The sequence below is a fragment of the Colletotrichum graminicola genome, assembly GCF_000149035.1.
Source record: "Colletotrichum graminicola M1.001 genomic scaffold supercont1.16, whole genome shotgun sequence".
Classification (NCBI taxonomy): Eukaryota; Fungi; Ascomycota; class Sordariomycetes; order Glomerellales; family Glomerellaceae; genus Colletotrichum; species Colletotrichum graminicola.
In genome coordinates this window covers 140419-161105 of record NW_007361020.1, presented here as the reverse complement: position 1 = coordinate 161105, position 20687 = coordinate 140419, and the positions used below count along the sequence as shown (strand labels likewise).

Genomic DNA, 20687 nt, shown 5'->3' with positions numbered 1-20687 from the left:
AGTATTGGCAGATGGGTCTCAGTCAGCGAATAGGCGAAGCGAGACGAGCCCCTTGAGTGCATTACCATGTTGTTGGTTTGGTGGGTAGTTGGAACCACGGCCAGCGGTTGGAGTCAAGTCGTTTGAAGATCCGAGGGTTTGGCCATTGCGGTTCATGTTGCAAGAAGACTTGGCTGACGTCGACTATCAGATATGACATTCAGACTTGGGACTGCAGAGACGAAAGTGTGGCAAACGTCCAGGCCGTGGGAAGCGCGTATGACGACTTGGCCGCCATGGTAAGCTCAATAAGTCGTCGACACTAGTGTAGCCGGGTTGATGTTCCAAGGCCGGGAATTGGTTTGTTGTCGAAAGAAGAATGAGCTCATGTGAGAGGTGAGCTGCAGCAGTAATTTGGAGGTGTGGTAAAGTACCTGGTAGTTAGCCTGCCTGTTCGTAGTCTTCTCCCCCTTCTACCTCTTCTTCTTAACTACCCATCTAACATGAACATGGACAAAATGCAAGAGCGAGCATACGGCAACAACAAAAGCGGAAGGAAGGTGTCATTCATCGTCTCATTTGGGGTTACACAAAGCGCAATTGTAATGACAGAGGCCAGGATAAAAGTGGAACCCCAGATGGAAAGTAAGCAAGCACGTAGGTAGGTAGGTAGGTACCTGTACTTGGTTGGGTACTTGGTAGAGGCAGCTAAAAACAGAAGTATTCAATGTCTTGCCGTACACTACCTGCTGGTTCGATGCTTAAGAAGAACTTGGAGCCTATCTACCTACCTAGGAAGGTAGATAGGTAGATAGGTAAGCTTAGGTAGGGTAGAAACAAGGTACCTATGGAAGTACAGACAGACGTTGTTTGAGTCAAGCGCGCGTGTGGTGTGCCTGCCCACCCACCACCGTAGGTGCGTAGGTATCTGGTATTACCGTACGTACGTACGTAGGTACGTAGGTACCAGGCATACCTACTGCTGTATGTATCCCATCCCGCAGGGCCCGTTCCGCGACCAGTTCTCAGTCTTGTCTTGTCGACATGATCGTCCCGAAACTTCACTGCACCACACACAACCTCACCATTGTTGGGATTGGTCGGCCTGGCTGACCGAGACGCTAGGCGGCTCACCTGCTTTTTTCTCGCCATATTTGCTTGCTTGTTGTTCCACAAGCTGGCTAACTAATGCCTCGTCAGAATCCTTCGGCCCCCTCCTTGACCCATCACATCAACCCGACACTTCATCCAACCTCCACCTACAGCTGCGGGACGTCATCCGTGCTTCTCCTCACCCTACAGCTTACTTACACGACTGTTTGTCCATCGAGGAAGGTGTCGTCGTCGTCGTCGTCGTCTCGTCAGCATCCATCCGTACCCGAACTGTATTTTCACTATCCATCACTGACGTTGCCGCCAGCTCCACCTCACTCACCTGTGCCCGAGGCCATGTTGCTGCTGGATGTCTATCTAGTCCACCCCGTTTACCAAATCAACAAACGGCCGTCATGCGCCATTCTCCTTTTCCTATCACACATCATCACCCATCACGGCCCGGTGTTTCTCCAGTCAAGACGACGGATGACGACGAGCTGGGCGAGCCTTGATGTTTATTTACCCTTGTTGCACGGATACACTATCGCTTGTTGCTCCTTCCTCATTTCACCAGTACGATACTCCCGGCAAACCCTATTTTTCTGGCCCCGGCAAGCATAATCTTAGCCCTCAAGCCTGTTTCTCCTCTCCTCTTGGTTTTTGGCGGGCCTACCCCGGCCCATTGTTGGTTGAGTGGCCCCAGGACCGTGGTCATGGATGATTAGACGGTGTCACGGAATCCAGAAGCGCGCTTCGAGTGACCACTTCGCATGACCACACCCCAAAGGTATCGGAGGCTGTCGTCGCAACTTGGTACTCGGACGCACTCTTCAATCCCCGCCTCCTGAGCCATGGCCCTGGCCCTGACCCTGGCCAACGAAGCAATCTTCTCTCTCTGCCGTGGGGGTTTTTCTCGGGCCGCTACTAAGTCTTGACTGCGTCGTGTCGTCTGTCATAGCCTTGGCTCTCTGTCACACGTCGGCCGCCGTCTGGCGGTGTCTGCGTCTGCTTACCCGTCTTACCTCACCTTACCTAGCTAGCTAGGGATACTGAGGCACCTCTACGCCGGCGGATTCTGACGCCAATTTCGTCTGCAGAAGCGTTGTGTAACCTCGTGCCTCCACTTCTCGTGTTTTCTAGTCGCAAGTGCATGACTCCCCAGGTGGTCAGCATAGTATTGATGTAAAAGTCCGTCTTTTTCATCGTTTGCCGATTCCCCTCCCCAGCTTCCAAAGCTAGGACGACGGAGATATTGCCGCTCCGTAACGCGTCGGTTACATCGGGATCCATCCATCCTTCCCGCCCACCATTTCTCATTCCATGGGTACATACACACACACACACACACACACACACACACACACACACCTACGGCCAATCTGCCATCGCATCAGTCAGACGGATGTGCCCCAGACCAGACCAGGAACCGCGGGGCTCTTGATTTGATTAATCGCTCCCACCAAGACCCACCACATACGGTGAGAGGCGTGGCGGTCCTTGGAGATTAGCCGCTCGCTGTTCGTCTTCCGATCACCTCTTGTACTACCTCACTCACTCTTACATACACCTTTGCTCAAGTTCGGCATACTCAAGTTATGCATCCCGCCAATGATGCCCCCATGCAGATCCCCTTCATTCAAGATTTTTATCTCCCTCTCTCCCCTCTGCTCATTTGTGTCCGTGTTCCATCCAACCTGGCAGGCTAGCTGGTTGGCCCTGTCCGCTTAGCCGGTCGCCTCTGCCACACACACACACATACCCCCACTCCTTTGCTGCTGCCCTGATGTATTCCCTCCCACACCTATCAGGATAAAGATCTGTGTCGAACCCACCACCTTTGACACTCCCGCCTGCTACTAACCGGTCATAGTATGTGCAACCTGTCTTGCTGCTCTCTGGAAATGCGCCTGCTAACATTTAGTCTTACTATCCCCTCCAGGCTTACCCTACCGTAGTCCGGCCAATGTTGTATCTACAGCAATCTTTCCATTTACTGTGTTCATTGAAAACGGTCCAAGACTTTGCACCTTACATACCGGACAGTGAACGGCACTTATATCCGTCTTGACCGCTGTTACAGCTTCGCTCAACCGCAACACACCGAATTACGTCAAATCTGGGGTTTCTATAGTGAACCTTGTCTGACGCCAAACGACTGGCAACCCTTCATCTGGTTCATGCTCATCACCTCGCCCGTACTTCCTATCGGCAGCATCATCTCTCATGAAGTGAAAAATCCAGTATATTGCTAAATCGCTGAGTGGTCACGGCTCTCCTCTACGGGGTTGCTATCATCTGTTCAGGCGGGCCTGAGCAGAAAGGGTGGCTTTGAATTCGTCCTACCACTGCATGTATGGGCTTATTCCTCCCCTGGTAAGAATCGAAGCCTTTGGTCCCGATATAAAGCTTACTTAACTAGCACAACACTGGTTCGTGCAGCCACGCACTAACTTTGGATAGGAATGAACCGAGAGGTGCCGCGCTCTTATATTGCTGTCCTGAGATATTCATCGGAAATGCGGATCGACCGCCATGCTACGTTCAGAAATAACACAAACCCCAAGCAAAACCTTTCAGCCATGTTGTTGTGGGACCGGCAATACTGCATCCCCTTGAGAAAGATACTTTCCGAAGACGACATCATCGTCCTTCTCACGCCTGTTGTCGTGCCTCACAACAGACTCGCAGACAACGACAAGGACCCATTCGAACCATTGGGCCGTGCCATTGCTTCGAGGCACCCATTAGTCCGACACGTCCCGTACACGAAGCGAGGGGGCATTACCAGTATTCACTTTGAATTCATCAAGAGAGCCAAAGCCATCATCTTTGTCATATCAGGGGCCCCTGTAGGCGACGATGTCTCGCAAATCGACTTGGCCGATGCTGCCAGGACAATGGCAGACGAGCGCCCTCAAATCATAGTCGCATGCTGCAACCTACAAGCCTACAACCTGCATGTTGATCATTTTGCCACAATTGTGCAAATTCAAGGCTATTTACCGTCGGAACTCGAGATGGCCGCGTCGGTGATTTTTGGGGATGCTCGACCTTCCATGGGACACGCGGTTCCCTTGCAGAATCTTGTCATTACGCCACAAGTATGGCCGGTTGAGGTTTGCGGTATCGACATGGCACCAATCCACCAGCTTTGGACAGAATGTCTTCCGCCCAAATATCACCTCCCGCAGTATGCACTTGTCCTTCTCCTCCAACGAGATGGCTTTTCCAGGCATTACGTTGTCCGCGAACCCGAGAATAAGCAGATAATCGGCTTTTGCGCTACATACACCACGTATCCCGACGGAGGCCAGGATAATCTGCTCGGTTCACTGGCCATCCTGATGGTCAAAAACTCGTATCGAGGGCGTGGGGTTGGGCTTAGTCTTCATGACCACGCGCTCAAACAGCTGCAGAGGACCCGCGGCGTGAATAGACTGCAACTCGGCTCAGCCTTTCCGCGCCTTCTTTATGGTGTTCCCTACGACTCCTTCTCGGTAGACTGGTTTTCGCGTCGGGGTTGGCAGATGAACGGCGTTCAGCCTGGCCAAGGGCTAGGGGTTTCAGATTGGCTCCTCAAGTTTGATGATATGCCGGTGAAGACCTTCTCGTCAGCTGGACTGACGTTCAGGCGATGCGGCATGGTTGAGTATCACCAGGTTTTGGACATCGTGAGCCGAGATGCGGCCCGCAAGGATAACATGGGGTGGTACGACCAGTACTATACACTGGATGGCACGCCACACATAGAGGATATCATCCTTGGCCTAGAAGGCGACACCATCGTGGTCATTGCTTTGACCTACACTCCCAACTCTGGGAGTCCAGCAGACAACGACATCCCATGGGCGAAGGCCATTGGGCCCGATGTTGGGGGGGTGACATGCATTTGCATCACAGGTTCGTGACTACGCTGGGAGACTTTGGGGGTTCTGTTCGCTCACCTCAACTCAGATGATCATCCCGAGATGGTGAACAGCCGAGACTCGGTCATGATCAGGTTGCTCGGCACGTGTGTCAAGCTGCTAGCCGAGCAAGGCATGCGGCAGATGTTCATTGATGGCGTCAGGGGAGGAGATGCAGGGTTTCGGTCCCTGGGTAAGTGCCAAGCTAACAAGTTGTGCTCAGTTTTCTAATTCTGCCATACAGGCTTCCGGGAATGGGCGAGATATAAGGATGTCTGGCGAAAGGTTTGAGGAGAGAGGCACTCGTATGTAATGCCACACGGTCAACGACTCCTCTTCCGGGCCTAGATGCGGCATGTTGCAATCTGCAGACTCTATAAGCGATCTCAGGAGGCCGTGGAGCCGCTCGATCGATCTCCTAGGCGGTGAAGTCTGACAATCCGTTCACGACATCCATCTCCTCACGTTGAGCGCTTGGTTAAGTTCATGTCAGCCCCCAGCTGGTAAATCCTGTTGGCTCATCCATACTTTGAAAGGCACGGTAGTGACATCGGTACCAGCCGCCAAAGCATCCATGTTTGGAAGAAACCCACACAGTGAAATGCACCTCGAATACCAGCACGGATTCACAAACCAGCAGCAGGGTGGCCATTCTCTTCTGTGACCTTAGACAGGGGCCGCGGGACAGTAAGCAGAGCGCCCGGTCGAGCTCCTTGGCTCTGCTGACCGTGTCTGACATGGGTACGTGACGGGGTAATCGTGGCACCTGTCACGGCCACCCTTCATTGACAATGGTCACCTCGATTTCGCCCTGCCGTGAGTCCTCCTGTCAGTTGACTGTTCATCTCCACCTTGATTTGAGTTTTGGCCTGATGTCATCCGCCTTACGCTATTCGTCACCCGAACATCAGGACGCATGTTTGATACGTCGGCACCTAGTTCACTTGCAGCTGCCTTTGCCTGGTTCGAAGGCTCTGAATTGAGCCCAACAAAATTCGTTGAGGGTCGGCGGCAAAGAGATGCCTGGGAGGGATCCTTGAGGGAGGTCAGCAAATGGATGTTTGTCTCTGACAGCCATCCATCCAAACACGCGGGTTACAGAAAAAAACACGAAAAACACGCACACTTTAAAGCCCACTACCGTAGATACCATCAGTCTACCTATTGTTCAGCAATTATCTAAGCATCAGCTTAACTGAAATTCTCCTACAGATTAATTAAAGTTGACTATAGGCTATTGACGCTTATAATTAATTGTTTATCTTTTGTATTGGATATGTATAAGCACTGAGTATACCTTATCGTTCGGTCAAGTTCACCGTGACGTAGACTTTTCCCCCGTAAATTGCCGTAAGCCGCCATGCCAACTCAGTCCAGACACACTTGGTATAAGGAGTAAAACCCGCACATCCAGATCCTTCATCGCCGGACTTGTCCGGGCTGCAAGCCCGAAATTTGCCTCAAGCTGGGGGACAGAACTTGGCGAAATACCTAGACTGGGGGCTGCCGAGACAAGCCGCTGACGTCCGCCACCCGGTTCGGAATGGCGGAGTCATCTCCGCTCCATGGTCCGTCCACCTATCCGTACTATGTAGTTTATCCAGATGTGTATGGCCCATGTTCCCCAGACCCCTGGTCGCATGCTCAGTCGCGGTTGACATCAAGAGCACAAAATGAAGAACTTCTGCTGCAGCAGCCCCGCTGAAAGTTGCCACCGGTTGGACTTGCCCGGTGCCGGTTCAACAACCGCCAGGCGTCCGGGATACATACGTTGGTAATTCAAACACCACGTAAATGACTGAAGGGCGCGTGGGGAAAGCAAGAACACGGGAATGTACACATCTTGACGACGAGCCCAAAGCAGCGGCAAAGGATTCTTAAGTGAGTCATTGAGCACACAAACTACCACTACTGCGCCATCTAAGCGGCGCAGCGGACTTGGGGAGACCCCATGCCCTAAATTTTATTTCTCGAGCCCGTGGCTGCTTCTGTACCCTTTGACCAACCAGTACAGAACAGAGCCCTCCCCTCGGTAGCCCATCTAAGGGGTAAAGTAAGTGACAGAGGCCGCCCTAGATGCAGAACTGAGCCGGAGAGCCATCCCCAACACCCTTGAAGCGACCGGTTAGCAATGCTGACGAGTAGATGACCAGGGTCAGTGGTGGGAAAGGAGGGTGACAAGGGCTCGAGAAGGACGCTACAGACCGTGGGTGTCCCCGCGATGCGTTGGATCACCTCTTGTGTGGCCACTTGTCGAGGTCAAGCGCCTGTCCCAATAGACACGACACACATACGTACAATCACCATCTACCCCAAGGCCTCAGGCTAACTATACCATTTTCACCGTCGGGTCAGGGTATTATAGGGGCCTGCGTGAGGAGCCTTCGAACGCAGACCATCGCTGGACCCGAGCGAACTTCACAGCCAGAGAATCTCCCCAGCAAGTTGTGGTGGCTTTGGCGGGGCGAGCAATCCCATCTCCATCACAGGTCCGTAAGCAAAGAGCATCGGCCACCTGGCACACATTGAGCAACTTCTTGGCATACTCGCCCACCACCGAATACTGGGTTCGTGTTGGAGACAGGCTTATCTCCCCCCCGCCCCCCCCTTTTCTCTCTCGACACTATTAAACTTTCCGGCTTGCATATTGCTCTATCATCAATCTTCGGGACAGACGGGCTCCTGTTGCTTCCAGCACTAGAGTACTGGAGCATAACGGGGACAAAGCTACCTACACAGGCTTTGAAACCCAAGCGGCATCAGAGCGAGCCCGAAGCACACATATCAGCTGCCGGGATCACAAACAGTCGCCGGCTAAGCGGCCTTGGCTTTCCGACTTGGTAGTACTGAGGCTATTTGGTGCTCCCAGCATCCAAGCTCGCCCACCAGTGCCCTCTACCATGATTTTGTGTAATCAATTTGCCTGGCGGAGATACAGCATAACACATTCTAATGATAGGCTTATTCGTTGCTCAACAAGCGGCAGTGTGTCTCTTAGAGCGACGGAAGTTGGAAGGTTGGCCCTGAATCAGTCCAGCTTATCGATCTTGCTCAACACGGCCGTTGATTTCGACCCGGAGTAGCATTCTCACGACTGCCCGTAATTGCAGAGGAGTCAATCCGAAAAATCAAATGGCCTGCAGGTTTATTTTGCGAAGGTGCCCTTTCCGGAGGGACGCCACGGCTGTGCTGATATTGGCCCACGTTTGAGCCGGCGTTTTCAGAACAAGAGCGCACCCCCGTTAGGCAACGGGATGTCCGAGGTTAAAACTGTGAACTCAGGCATAGCTTATCACGCTTGGTAGACTGATAGACGCTGGTTTGCGCCGCCTAGACAACCTTCTGGGCTTTTCCCAAGCTGCAGAAAGTTGGGAGAGGTTCCCACGGGTGGAGTATGTATTTTGCTTAGAGAAAGAGGAGAGGAAGTTGCCTATTTATAGTGGCAAAACCAAGCTAGCTACGTGGATGAAAGGACAGTCCCAATATCCACAGCTAGTATGTCCGTTTCCTCATTCCTGGTTTAAAATGCAGTATTGAATAACTAATAAAGGTACCTCTTGTTCTGGTTATCATCTCCGGGGAATTTTAAGTGGAAAAAAAATCCATTCATTGACTGTTGGTTCGTGGGGATTGTACAACAACCCGGGCCGGTCTCCCATATCCTACCCTCAACCCCTCCGATGCCCAGCGATGACGACCAACGGAACATGTTGGCTCTGATCTGCAAACAAGTGGAACCGTAATTTCAGGGAGAAAAAAAAAACAGGTGACTAGGCAGGCGTGGATCATGAGCAAGGTCGAAACATCGAGTTCGTCACGTCAACAGGCCAAGTCGCGCTTCGCGAGCTGCTGTTCACGCCGAGGCGGACAACGGCACCTAGAAAGCCTTGCGGAGAGGGGCAAACACCCTTTTTGCATCGACCGACTTCTCCGGAGGGTCACGGGGGCCGTATAGGTTTTACCAGATTATAAAAGAAAAAGGGAAACCTTAGTCGCACAAACTGGAAGCGTGCCGCGGGAGGGGTGGACGGGAAGATGTTCTAGGCCACCAAGTAGCCAATGAGCACTGAGGAGCGGCAGAGGGCACTTTCAGGGAACGTCGGTTTATACAATTTTTTTTTATTTTAAATTCTTTTTTATAGTTTGCCTTTTTGGCTTTGCCCGAAAGTTTGGACTTGGACCAGTGGCTGGAGCCCTTTGGATAGGTGTAGGTATCCAACAACAGGATGGGATAGTGCGAGCCTGTAATGGGGAAGAGGGATAGACATGGGGCGAACGTGAAGCCCAGGACACACGATCAGGGCCCCTAAGGCTGCGAGTGGTGGCTTCAGCTTTGATGCTGGGTAAGTATGAATCTTGGATCGCCCCTGGGGCGACGAATTTCACCTACCGAGTCTATGTCGGCATCTATCCGAGGGCATGGGAGCATCGAACGTAGGCCTTTAGGTTCGTCGCAACCTTTGTGTCTTCGACCTTGACCCGACAGAAAGCTACCGTCATTCTATTACTGATATCGGCTTGTTTACCTGTGACTTCACAAGGCACTTTTTCTCGCGGGCATATGACCACGTTCCGTCTTCCTCACCGCACGTTTCTAGGGGGGCCCTTCTGACAGCTTCACTATATGCATCTCGTTGGGAGATCCGGCTTGTGTCCTGCGCCGGGGGATACCGAGAACAGCCCTTTAACACTTTATCACTTTCTCCTCTAACTTCATCGCAGGAATACTGATGCGCAAAGCAGAGCAGAGTCTCGCAGTCCTCCCTCGTTGTCTGACGTCGCAGCTGTTCACACCTTACCTCCTACTTTGGAAATAGCCCAGACTTCGGGATAATGGGCTATTTGATCTCGGTGCCGAGTAAGCACGTGGGCGCAGTGTCGCCATGTCCTTGGGTATCAGCCACGTACGATTGATGGGAGAGGCTTCATGCCCGTTACACAGCCAACACAAGAAGCGGGACACAAGATGGCATTGAGTTTGGTTGGAGAAGTGGAAGAAGTCTTTTTCACGTCAAATTGGCCTACACACAAGCAGGACTCAACAATTTCTGGAAGAGCAAAGAACAAGAAAAAAAAACTTTTGGTGGTATTCGTTCCCAAAGATCCGCCGCCCTCATTTACCCCGCCCGCATTTCCGTACCTAGTAAGAAGTCGTCAAAGACGCCATGTGTTGAGTGTTTTGATCCGGTTTTCGTCTTTCGCCATTAAGTCCAACACACACGTTAACACCTGTTTTTTGTATTTTGTTTTTCGTCATGGTGATTTGAGAAGAGATGACATATCACTGTGTTACGCCCACTTGGAAAAGTCAACCGACTCGACAAGGGACTCGATGCCGTTTCCTGGTGAAACCTCCGTGTCGTTGGTCGTGGTAGAAAGCATTGAGCTTCGGTGACTAGTCTGTTCGCTTGTGCTAGTGAAGAAGGTAGCAACCGAAGACCGACGCAGGCTGCTAAAGCTGTCGCGCACATTCGCCGAAGACTTGGACGCATCCACACCCTGGGCGGCGGAGAGGCTGTTGCCAACGACTGCGCCACCCAGGGATGTCGGAGGCGGTGAGGGCGTCGAAGCGCTGTTGATATGGCCGAAATGAGAATGCGACGTCTGATGCATGCTTGGCGCGTTCTTGGGGCCGTACTTCTCACGCAGCCGCTTGATCTCCCTGAGCCTGTTGCGCCAAGAACTTACATGTTCGCCACCTTCTCGATTGGCCCAGACCAGACAAAACACGGAAGCGTTGAGTGCCAGCAACCGAATGAACCCTGGCAACGCCCTCAGGCTAACCATCTTGGTCTCGGATGCTGGGGAGATCTCTGGGAAGCCTGGCTTGCTCATGACTTGAACTTTGTAGAAAGGCGGATGCTTTCCTTCGCTCGGCGGGTTCTCCCTTATGGTCAAAAAAGATGCTCTCGCCTCTGGGGTGATGACTATGTTGACATAGTTGAACTCGCTCGGGAAGGTGTCGAATCTGAAAGGCATGCCAGAGTCGTTGAAGATGATGTTGACAAAGTCGTTGCCAATGTGGCGTTTTTTCAGGATGCATTGAGGATCCCGTTCCAGATTGGTAGGCATCTGAGTGATGACGTGGAACACCATTTCTGTTACCTTGTCACGCCAACAGAAGGTGTACTCGCCGTCGGTATCGTATTCTCTGTCTAGTCCCTGGGTATTGAACTTTGAACCCTTGAGCCTCGTCAGTGTGCCCAGCCCATTGAGGAAAGCCACGTAATCGCTGCTGCCCGAGACATTGGCAAGGATCTCCGTCTCTTGCGTTTGGCCTTCACCGATGTACACCACACCGACCTTGTGCCCATCCACAGTCGAGTTGCGGTCAAAGACTCTGATAGCTCTCTGGATCGCGTCGTCGTCTGGCAGAGGTATAGGCCGAGCGGTCTCCTGAGTTTGAGGAGTAGAGGTCATCAGCTGGACCATTAGATGACTAGGCAAGATGTTGTTGTTGGTCAAGTGGCCGTCTCTCGATACATCGGAGATGTACTGATCTTGGTGCGCTGGGCGCGGGCGGAAATTCTCGTGGACGATGTACGAAGACGTTCCCGAAGGCTGTCGCTTGGTGATTTGAGCCCATCCAGTCGTTGTTGATTGCTCTATTGTCACGATGCTGTTGCCCATCAGCCATCTTCGCTTCAAAATCTCGCCGAACCGCTCTCTAGTAAAGAGAAGATCTTCCGAAGATTCGTCTGCGTCAGCAAAGGCAACTCTTTGCATAAAATCGAGCGTGACCAAGGCTTGCTCTTCAGGGTTCTGTCCGCCATCCACGTCGCTGAGCAAATTCTTGGCAATCCATCCGACGTGATTGGCACGATCTGGTAGCTTCAAGGCTAGAAACCAGTACGTGATGACATGGTACGCCAGAGCATACACATACTGAGGTAGGTCGTCTGCAGCGTTCGGATGCAGAAGATCCGGGGTGGAACTAGTCGGCGTCGATGCTTCGCTGTGAAGACTGCTTCGCTGTGTTTGTTTTTTGTCTCGCACGTACTGAAGGTAGCGGACGCAGATTCCAAACACGATGCGGTACTCATCTTCGCGGAAGTTGACGTACAGATTCTGCATTCTGCTCAGGCAAGCAAGAAACTCCAGAATGTGCATGGCCACATGGGACTGCGTGATGATTTGTGCCATCTTCTGCAACATTTGCACCAGCGTTTTGCTCGTAGATAGAGGCAGTTCATGGCAGCATATTGAGAGTGCATGAATACAATACTTGGCGCACCGCTCCCAAGTCGAAATACCCTTGACGAAAGCCTGTACAATTTCGTCCTCTTGATCCTTGAGAAAAAACTCGTGATAGCTCAGAATCATGGTCAGGCTGTGGAAGAGACAGATAGCCACGTCAGCACGCCGCAAGCCTGTAGATGTCGGTGGCTCCTGGAAGTTGTTTGTCCGTATCTGCTCGCACGTCACTCGCCGGAGCTCTTGTATCTGCGGCACAGCGCCACGGAATATCGCATGGTTTGTGAGTTGTGAGGGCAAATGAACCAAAACCATACTATACACCTCCCACTCACAGCCGTGCTCGATGATGTGTACAATGGTGTCGAGCCAAGCATTCATGTTCAGTACGATTTGCTTCGCTTCAACAGCGGATGACTCGCTTTCCTCTGCGGTCTCCGAGCCCAGGTCTTCAACATGCGACGCTAGAATGGGGCTTGCAGTGGCGGTCGGAGTCTCAGGCAGGGCCTCCGGATCTGGCAGGACCCATAGTTGTTTGTAAGGATACGATGATTTTGCCCCGCTAATGGAACGGATTGGTAAGACTCTATCCTGGGTTCCGGAGCTGCTGAACGAAATGCCTCGCGTAGTCCGTGAGACGGCACCTTGTTCTGCTCTTGTGGCCCGAACGGGTTGCGATGCATCTTCGGCCTGCTTCCGTGCCCAGGAAGAGGCTGTGTGCAGTAGTGTGGCCGCAAGACCTTCGGATTCAGTGTCATTGATCAAGAAAACTCGGTTTGCCCAATCAGCTCGGAGTCGGAATAGTAGTTTCATCGCCGTAAGTCGAGCATCAGTCTTGCAATGGTTTGTCTTGGCGATGTTGACGAGAGTGTCGTAGAGTTTAATTGACTTGGCTCCGTCGAGGTTCATGCATCGCATGAATAACTTGACATAGCCCCTCGTAACGACCCCCGAGGCCGTGTGAGTCTTCGGGGGAGCTGCTTCGCCGCCGACAGGAGTCGTGGGCCTAGACGCTGATGATGTGATGGGAGACAATAGACGGTCGTTCACGACAATCGTCCTTAGCGTGTCGGTAATGTAGTTGAAGAGCTCCAAATCCGAGGAAACAGCAACAGAGACCATAAAAGCAACAACCGATTCCAGTACAAGAAGGTTAGTCTCATCAGCTATGTTATTGAGGAGGTCCTTGATAAGATTGGGAACGCAATCATTGTCACCGAGCTCTTCTCCGACGAGATCCATCATGTCGTAAGATTCAGTCGCCGCCTGTAGAGACAGAAGACGGGTTTCAGAACTCCGACTTCGGTTTGCATAAAATTCTTTCAGTACCAAGGACAGGTTCTCCTCCCACTGCAGGTCTGAAGGTGAACAACATCGGAATTCTTGGAAATAGGTCAGCACCACGCGTGCTGTCGAGTCCGGGAGTCGATTGTGAATGTCGATGAAGAACGTGATGATGGTCTGCCGCGGGACGAACTCGCCTGATTTGCGGCTAGCCAGCTCTTCCAGTCGCTTGATCAGCTTCAGCAACTCGACTCCGATGGCTCCATCAGGCCGGTCAGGCTCATTTGCGAGGGCAATCATTTCGCTCCCGACAACGATGCCTGGAGGTGCCTTTTTGGAGCATTCGGCGGCGATGGACAGTAGGGTTGACCAGTCCTCCTCGACAATCAGGCTATGAATCTTGCCATCGCCGTCCCGGAAGAGAGAGTTGATTAGCTTGAGGACAGCGCAGTGGACTCGGCCGGAATCTGTGCTGTGGACTGCTGCCACTAACCCATCGAGGAGCAGTGCGAATGGAACAGGAGGATATCCCCTCTCCGTGCTCTTGGTCAACAGCTTCTCCAAAACAGCCAATACACCCCGAATATCCCTGGTGTCCTTTCCTTTGCTGCTACCATCTGCTGGGAGGTGCCGCAACAGATCGATCAAGACTCTCACTGCTGCAGGGCCACTGTGCGATTTCAATAGAATGGATATAGTGTGCCATGCGGTCTTGGAAAGCCTTGGCACAAGACAGAATATCGAGCCCAGCACCAAGACGCACTCCTTGAAGCTTGCGGCAGGTAAGGCACCGAAAGTGACAACAGCGTCAATGACATTGATTGAGGCCCGCAAGTCGTCTTCGATGGTTGTGCTCAGACAAATGGCGATCAGAGTGTCCATCAGAGCAGACATTGCAGTTTCCTCAGCTACGTTTGAACTGAACTTGATGACCTCTGCGATGAAGGAAAAAAGCTGGTGCAAGTTCTTCTCCTCTCCCGCGGCAGAGGCTCTAGCCTTGCCGGCGTTTCTCTTGGCATCACGGCTAGCTTGCTTTCGCGCTGCCTTGACTGCCTGGTATACCTCACGGAGCCATCTTTGCAGCACCCCGATGACTTGATAGTCGAATCCAGACAAATCACGGCCGTGGTTGGTGAGGTCAACAACAGCAGCAAGCTGCAGGTGGAAATCTTCGGGATTCGCAAGAGCCGTCAGTGTGAGGAAGTACTCTTGGCGCTCGAGATCTGTAGACGACTTGTGCTTGACGCACTCCGAGAGGAGCTCCCAGCCAGCGGTTCGTTCAGCCTCCGACTTTGAGGCATCAATCATGCCCTTTGCGGCGTACCAAATCTCCAGCACTGGATTCATGGGGTATTCCGCAATGGCGTAGCGAAGCGAGTTGGCAGCCGCGATGCGATCGGCGACGCTGCCATTCCCGTTCTTGAGCAGCTCGAACGACTCCATGTGGTTCGGCGATAAGCCGGCTAGGTTCGTGCGAGTGGCATTTACGTGATCGGCGAGCGGGGATAGGATCGAGGAGGAGGACTGAAGACTCGGTGGAGGGGATTTCGTCAACTTGGCCCCGGTCAGACCCTTGAAGACGCTCGCCAGGCCGCTGGGGCGGGCCGGGTCTGGCGACGACGACGCATCGCCTGGCGAGGGCGACATGTGCTCGTCAGAGTGACGGTGCTCCGGCTAGTAGCCCTTGGACGGGGCTATGCGACGGAGCGTGTTAGCAGAGTAGCAACGCAGCAATTTTCATATCAACTTTGGGTTTTGGGACGGGCGGGTGTGGGTTGATACTATCATACGTGTCGCAAATGACGACGATAGACTTTTGGAGGGTCCACAGCCTGCAATGTTGACGGGAAGAGGCAATATGATAAGAGGCGGATGGGCCTCAGAAACGAGGCATTTGCAGATGACAACTTACGGGAAAAGGTCGTTTTAAATCAGCTGGGAAAGTTGTCGCAGATGCCTGGGAAGATGCGATGGCCTGTGATCATCCATTCAAGGCGACGAGCTGAGCTGCAGGCCAGATGGTCCCAAAGCGGAAGTGGGAGGGGTTGGGCGAGCAGCAAGGTCCCCGGCGCAAATGGGCCAGCAGGCCTAGCGAGAAGACGACGGGAGAGGATGGCTGCCGACGAATAGTGCAAGGATGGAAGACCAGCGACGTAGAATGGCGGTCAGCGATCGGTAAGGATAGTCTGTTTGGGGGAAAATTTGTGTCGGTTGTGCTGCTAATACACTATCACGACATGATATCGCATCGTGGGCTTTTGGTAGAGGTTTGGGTCGGTGGTGCAACTAGTAGGAAAAGTGACTGGGAGGAAAACTCGACGGAAGGCTGATCCCATCGAGCTGGTGCAGCTAAGGGGGGCGGTCTATGGAGGAGTCAAGAAATGCGGGTAGTACCTGCAGCAGGAACCAACAGTTCGTGAAAGCACCTGCTCTTTTCCACTCAATGCTATGCCAAAGAGAGCGTACCAGTGTTGAGTGTTCCCCGTTGCAGGTCATTGGGGCCCCACTTGCGAAGCCCAGGTGATCTTGCGTGCTCGGCACCAATATTGTTCCGGCTTAGAGGCCCGGGACCGTGACGAAATTCTGTGGCGGTGGCGTCATCCAGCGTGTTTGACGCCAGCCCGGACCCAGCATCGTGGGTGGTTAAACTTGGAGCTATGTACGATGTACAATACTAAGTAAGAGGTGGACGAAGTGGGATTGATTCTGGTGCTGGGTTACGCAGCCTATGTACGATGTACTCCGTCCCAACACATGGATGCTTCAGGTTGGCGTATGTCAGGAACTACAAATTCCATCCAATCTGCCTTCAGATGCAAAGATGCTACCAGTAGTGTTTGGCGGCAGATGAAAGGAGGCGGCGGCCAGAGAAGCAGGAGCAGGGGAGGAGCCCCGTGTCTCTCGTTTACCTCTTTCATTGTCACGTTGTCGTCCCATACCTTAGGTACCTAAGCCACCATGGAATCTAAGTACGTGTTTTGTAGATAGGAAGGCTGGCATTCCTAACCAAGACATTATCTTCGGCAGCTGTGGCTGTGGCGGCTTCATCTCTCTTTTATCCGCATACCAAACAAACAGTTATCTGGATGTACAGGACTCTCCCCCTCCCCTCCCCGCAGTTTTTCCGACTGCATCTCACCCGGACAGGCACTTGTCAGTGTCTTGTCGGTCACCAACCAATAACGGCAAGAGCCCCACAGCACCTTCCATGTCTTTTCCACCAACTAAGGTACTATGAAGGCAGCCTCGTCCCCCACAGCAACACATCCCATCCCAAAAAGTTCCGCGCAGAAAAAGAGTCCAAGAACAGACACTTTTCACCACCCCTCTTCCTCATTACCATCTACACGACGCTGTGAGCTCTGTCAAGATGGCCTCCCAAATGGGCACCATTGCCCAGCTGCTGGATGCAACTTTAGATCCCGGCACCCATAAGAAAGGTACACCAACCCGCCCGCGCTGCCCTTTTACCCCGCCAAGTTTGTTTGCATGCTGATAAACAAACGTGCAAAACAGCCGAGCAAGCCCTCAAACTCGAGCAGGCCAAGCCTCAATACTCCCTCCACCTGCTCAACATCGTCGCCTCAGAACCTCTTCCTCTCAAGACCCGTCTAGCCGCCGCCCTGGCCTTCAAGAACTTCATCCGCTCTAACTGGGTTGACGCCGACGGCAACTATAAGCTCCCCGGCGATGAGGTGCAAACAATCAAGTCCCAGCTCATCGGCTTGATGATTTCTTGCCCGCCCACTATTCAGACCCAGCTCGGCGATGCTATAAGCATCATCGCTGACTCCGACTTCTGGGAGCGCTGGCAAACACTGACCCAGGAGCTCGTCGAGCGCTTCTCCCCCGTCGACCCCAAGGTCAACATTGGCGTCCTCGAGGTCGCCCACTCTATCTTCGTCCGCTGGCGCCCTCTCTTCAGAACCGACGAGCTCTACACCGAGATCAACCACGTCATCAGCACTTTTGCACAGCCCTTCGTGCAATTGCTGATCCAAACCGACGAGCAGATTACCAAGAACACTCAGAACAAGGATGCCCTGAAGAGCTGGTTCGAGGCTCTCAGTCTCATGATCAAGATCTTCTACGATCTCTCCTCTCACGACATGCCCCCGATCTTCGAGGAACACCTGGCTTCCATCTCCGAGCTTCTCCACAAGTACCTCACGTACACGAACCCGATTCTCGAGACCGACGACGATAGCGAAGTCAGTGTCATCGACACCGTCAAGGCGGACATTTGCGAGGCTCTGGAGCTATACACGCTCAAGTACGATGAGGACTTTGGAAAGTACACCGAGCCCTTCATCACCAACGCCTGGAACCTTCTCTCCAGCACCGGGGCCGAGACCAAGTACGACTTGCTGGTGAGCAAGGCTCTGCACTTCTTAACCGCGGTCGCTGGCACGTCGCAACACTCGGGCGTCTTCGCCGATGAGAACGTTCTGGGTCAGGTGGTCGAGAAGGTCATCCTACCCAACGTTGCTCTGCGTGAGTCCGACTTGGAGCTGTTCGAGGATGAGCCCATCGAGTACATCCGCCGGGATTTGGAGGGCTCCGACACCGATTCCAGACGGCGGTCTGCTACCGATTTCTTGAGGAGACTTCAGGAAAAGTACGAGCAGCTGGTCACCGGCGTTGTCTACAAGTACATTAACCACTACTTGGAGCAGGGCAAGTCTGATTGGAAGGCAAAGGACACAGCCGTATATCTCTTCATCTCCATCGCTGCCAAGGGCTCTGTCACGGCTGCTCAGGGTGTCAAGACGGTCAATTCGTTGGTCAACGTCGTAGACTTCTTTGAGCAGCACATCGCAGCGGACCTGATGGCGAGCGGAGGCGTCGAGCCCATCTCCAAGGTTGACGCCATCAAATACCTGCACACGTTCCGCAGTCAGTTGACAAAGGAGCAATGGAAACTGGCGTTCCCTCCTCTGATCCAGAACCTGGCTTCCGACAACTACGTCGTTTACTCGTATGCCGCAATTGCGGTTGAGCGCCTGCTCTTTTTGACGGACGATTCCGGAAAAGCCATGTTTCCCCGCGAGGACATTCAGCCCTTCGCCAAGGACTTGCTCGACCATCTGTTCAAACTCATCGAGAAGGAGAGGACGCCTGCCAAATTGCAAGAGAACGAGTTCTTGATGAGATGTGTCATGAGAATCCTCATCGTTCTCAAGGACGGCGCTGCCCCTCTCGTTGAAGGTGTCCTGACTCACTTGGTTGCTATCACCAACATGATCAAACAGAACCCCAGCAACCCGCGCTTCTACTACTACCACTTTGAGGCTCTCGGTGCGCTCGTCAGATATTGTTCTTCCACACATGCGCCCCTGTTCAACCAGCGCCTCTGGGAGCCGTTCAACCAGATTCTGGTCGAGGACGTTACTGGTGCGTTACATTGTTTGCTTTGGGGTAATCACAGAACATCGCTGACGGCTTTACAGAATTCTTGCAGTATATCTTCCAGATCCTCGCACAGCTCCTGGAATCGAGCCCCGCAGATGCCATCTCAGACAACTACCGGGCCTTCCTGTCCCCTCTCCTTGAGCCGGCGCTGTGGGATACCAAAGGCAATGTTCCGGCCTGCACCCGGCTTCTCTCATCAATCATTCCAGCGACTTCGGCCTACGTTGTTTCCGACAACAAGCTCGAGCAAATCCTGGGTATCTTCCAGCGTCTCCTCGCCCTCAAGAAGTACCAGTTATACGCCTTCGATGTCTTGGAGTCGGTTGTGAAGTCTCTCGAGCCGTAAGTCATCACTTCGCCGTGGTTTTGTCGTACTTTATGCTAAACAGTTCCAGTGGCGTCGTCGACCCGTACTTCGGCACTATTCTCAGCTTGATATTCACCAAGCTACAGGGTAACCCTCCCGACTCGCTGAAGCTCCGCTTCGCTCGGTTCTTCCATCTCGTCTCGGCCCGCGTCGAGGCTGGTTACGGAGCCGACTACTTCATGCAGCACTCGGAGAAGATCCAAGAGGGCATTTTTGCCAAGGTGTACCCGCCGTTCGTCTTGGCCGAGACGGAGAAACTGGCTCGTCCTGTTGACCGTAAGCTTGCAGTGGTTAGTCTTACCAAGACTCTCTGCGAGTCGCAGGCTTTCGCACAGAAGTTCGCCAAGGGCTGGGCCAACACGTGCAAGATACTCCTTGCCCTGCTCGTCAACCCACCTGTTGTATCGGCCGGACTTGGAGACGAGATCATCGCCGAGGCCGATGTCGACGATATTGGCTTCGGCCTATCGTACACGGCGCTCAACACCTGCAAGCCGATTGCGCGCGACGATTACCCAGAAGTCACAGCGGTGGCTCCCTGGGTCAGCGCGTATATCAGCTCCGCCAACCAGCGCCACAATGGCGCCATCGTCAACTTTGTCAACACGCGTTTGACGCCCGAGCAGCAGCAAGCACTGCAGCAGTACTTGCAATAGGAGACGCTACCGAGCGGTGGGATGGGTTTACCGGACGATTGTGCATTCTCCACGGCCTACGGTGGATGGAAGAAGCTCCAGTAGGGACCACAATGTAAGGGTTGTAGAGGAGACTAAAATGGTGCAGGACAGCGTCGGCAGTGAGGTAATGAGAAGAACAGGGAAGGGGCTTCTAGAAGGAACCATTTGAGTTATGGCGTCTGTCGCGAAGGAAATATCATGAGCAACTCGATCACGGCCTCTGAGCAGATGATATCAATCGGCCCAAAAGACACTGGGCTTGCCGACTATGCTCAGCTGTTGTAGTATTTTCAGCGTGAGAGTATGTTGCAGTGAGCTCATGGAGGTGTTGACAACAAGCGTCTCTACCCTCTTTGGAATCGAGCATAGAAAAAGTAAAAAGCAATTCGTTACCCAAAAGGCTTTATTTAGCCTATGCCTCCCTCCGATGTCAGTGCCGGCATGTGCATATACGTGCGTGGCCTTTGACCGCCCTAGTGGGGAGCGAAAATGGCTCGGCGCCAATCCTTACTAGGGCCAGGAGGCATGTCGTCTGCATCACCGGGCGCCGACCGCCGTTTGCTCCGCACGGCCCACGCCGATCCGGGCCGACTAGGCCGGGGACGGAGAACTTTTTATCCCAAACCCTTGCCCCCCCCCCCCCCCCCCCCCCCGGATGTTCGCCCCCTGGATCCCCGGTGTCCGAATGAAGTGTCTGTCGTACTACCCAGGGCCTGGAACTTCGTCGCGGCTTTCATCCAGGGGCAGGGCACTTTCCTTGTGGCGTGTATCCGT

General features: G+C 53.2%; 3 protein-coding genes across 3 annotated transcripts; 2 read left to right on the top strand and 1 right to left on the bottom strand.

The window, feature by feature from the left end:
- Positions 1-3653: 3653 nt before the first annotated feature.
- GLRG_04853 (acetyltransferase) lies at positions 3654-4982 on the top strand (the record flags this gene model as incomplete). Its single annotated transcript, XM_008095538.1, has 1 exon — positions 3654-4982. The coding sequence occupies one exon, from the start codon at positions 3654-3656 to the stop codon at positions 4980-4982; it is 1329 nt and encodes a 442-aa protein (XP_008093729.1).
- A 5286-nt stretch (positions 4983-10268) lies between these two features.
- On the bottom strand, positions 10269-15104 carry GLRG_04852 (uncharacterized protein; the record flags this gene model as incomplete). Its single annotated transcript, XM_008095537.1, has 1 exon — positions 10269-15104. The coding sequence occupies one exon, from the start codon at positions 15102-15104 to the stop codon at positions 10269-10271; it is 4836 nt and encodes a 1611-aa protein (XP_008093728.1).
- Positions 15105-16827: 1723 nt separating this feature from the next.
- Positions 16828-19892, top strand: GLRG_04851 (Cse1; the record flags this gene model as incomplete). Its single annotated transcript, XM_008095536.1, has 4 exons — positions 16828-16897; positions 16974-18851; positions 18908-19211; positions 19265-19892. 4 exons carry the CDS (start codon positions 16828-16830, stop codon positions 19890-19892), a joined length of 2880 nt encoding a protein of 959 aa, XP_008093727.1.
- Positions 19893-20687: the final 795 nt, after the last annotated feature.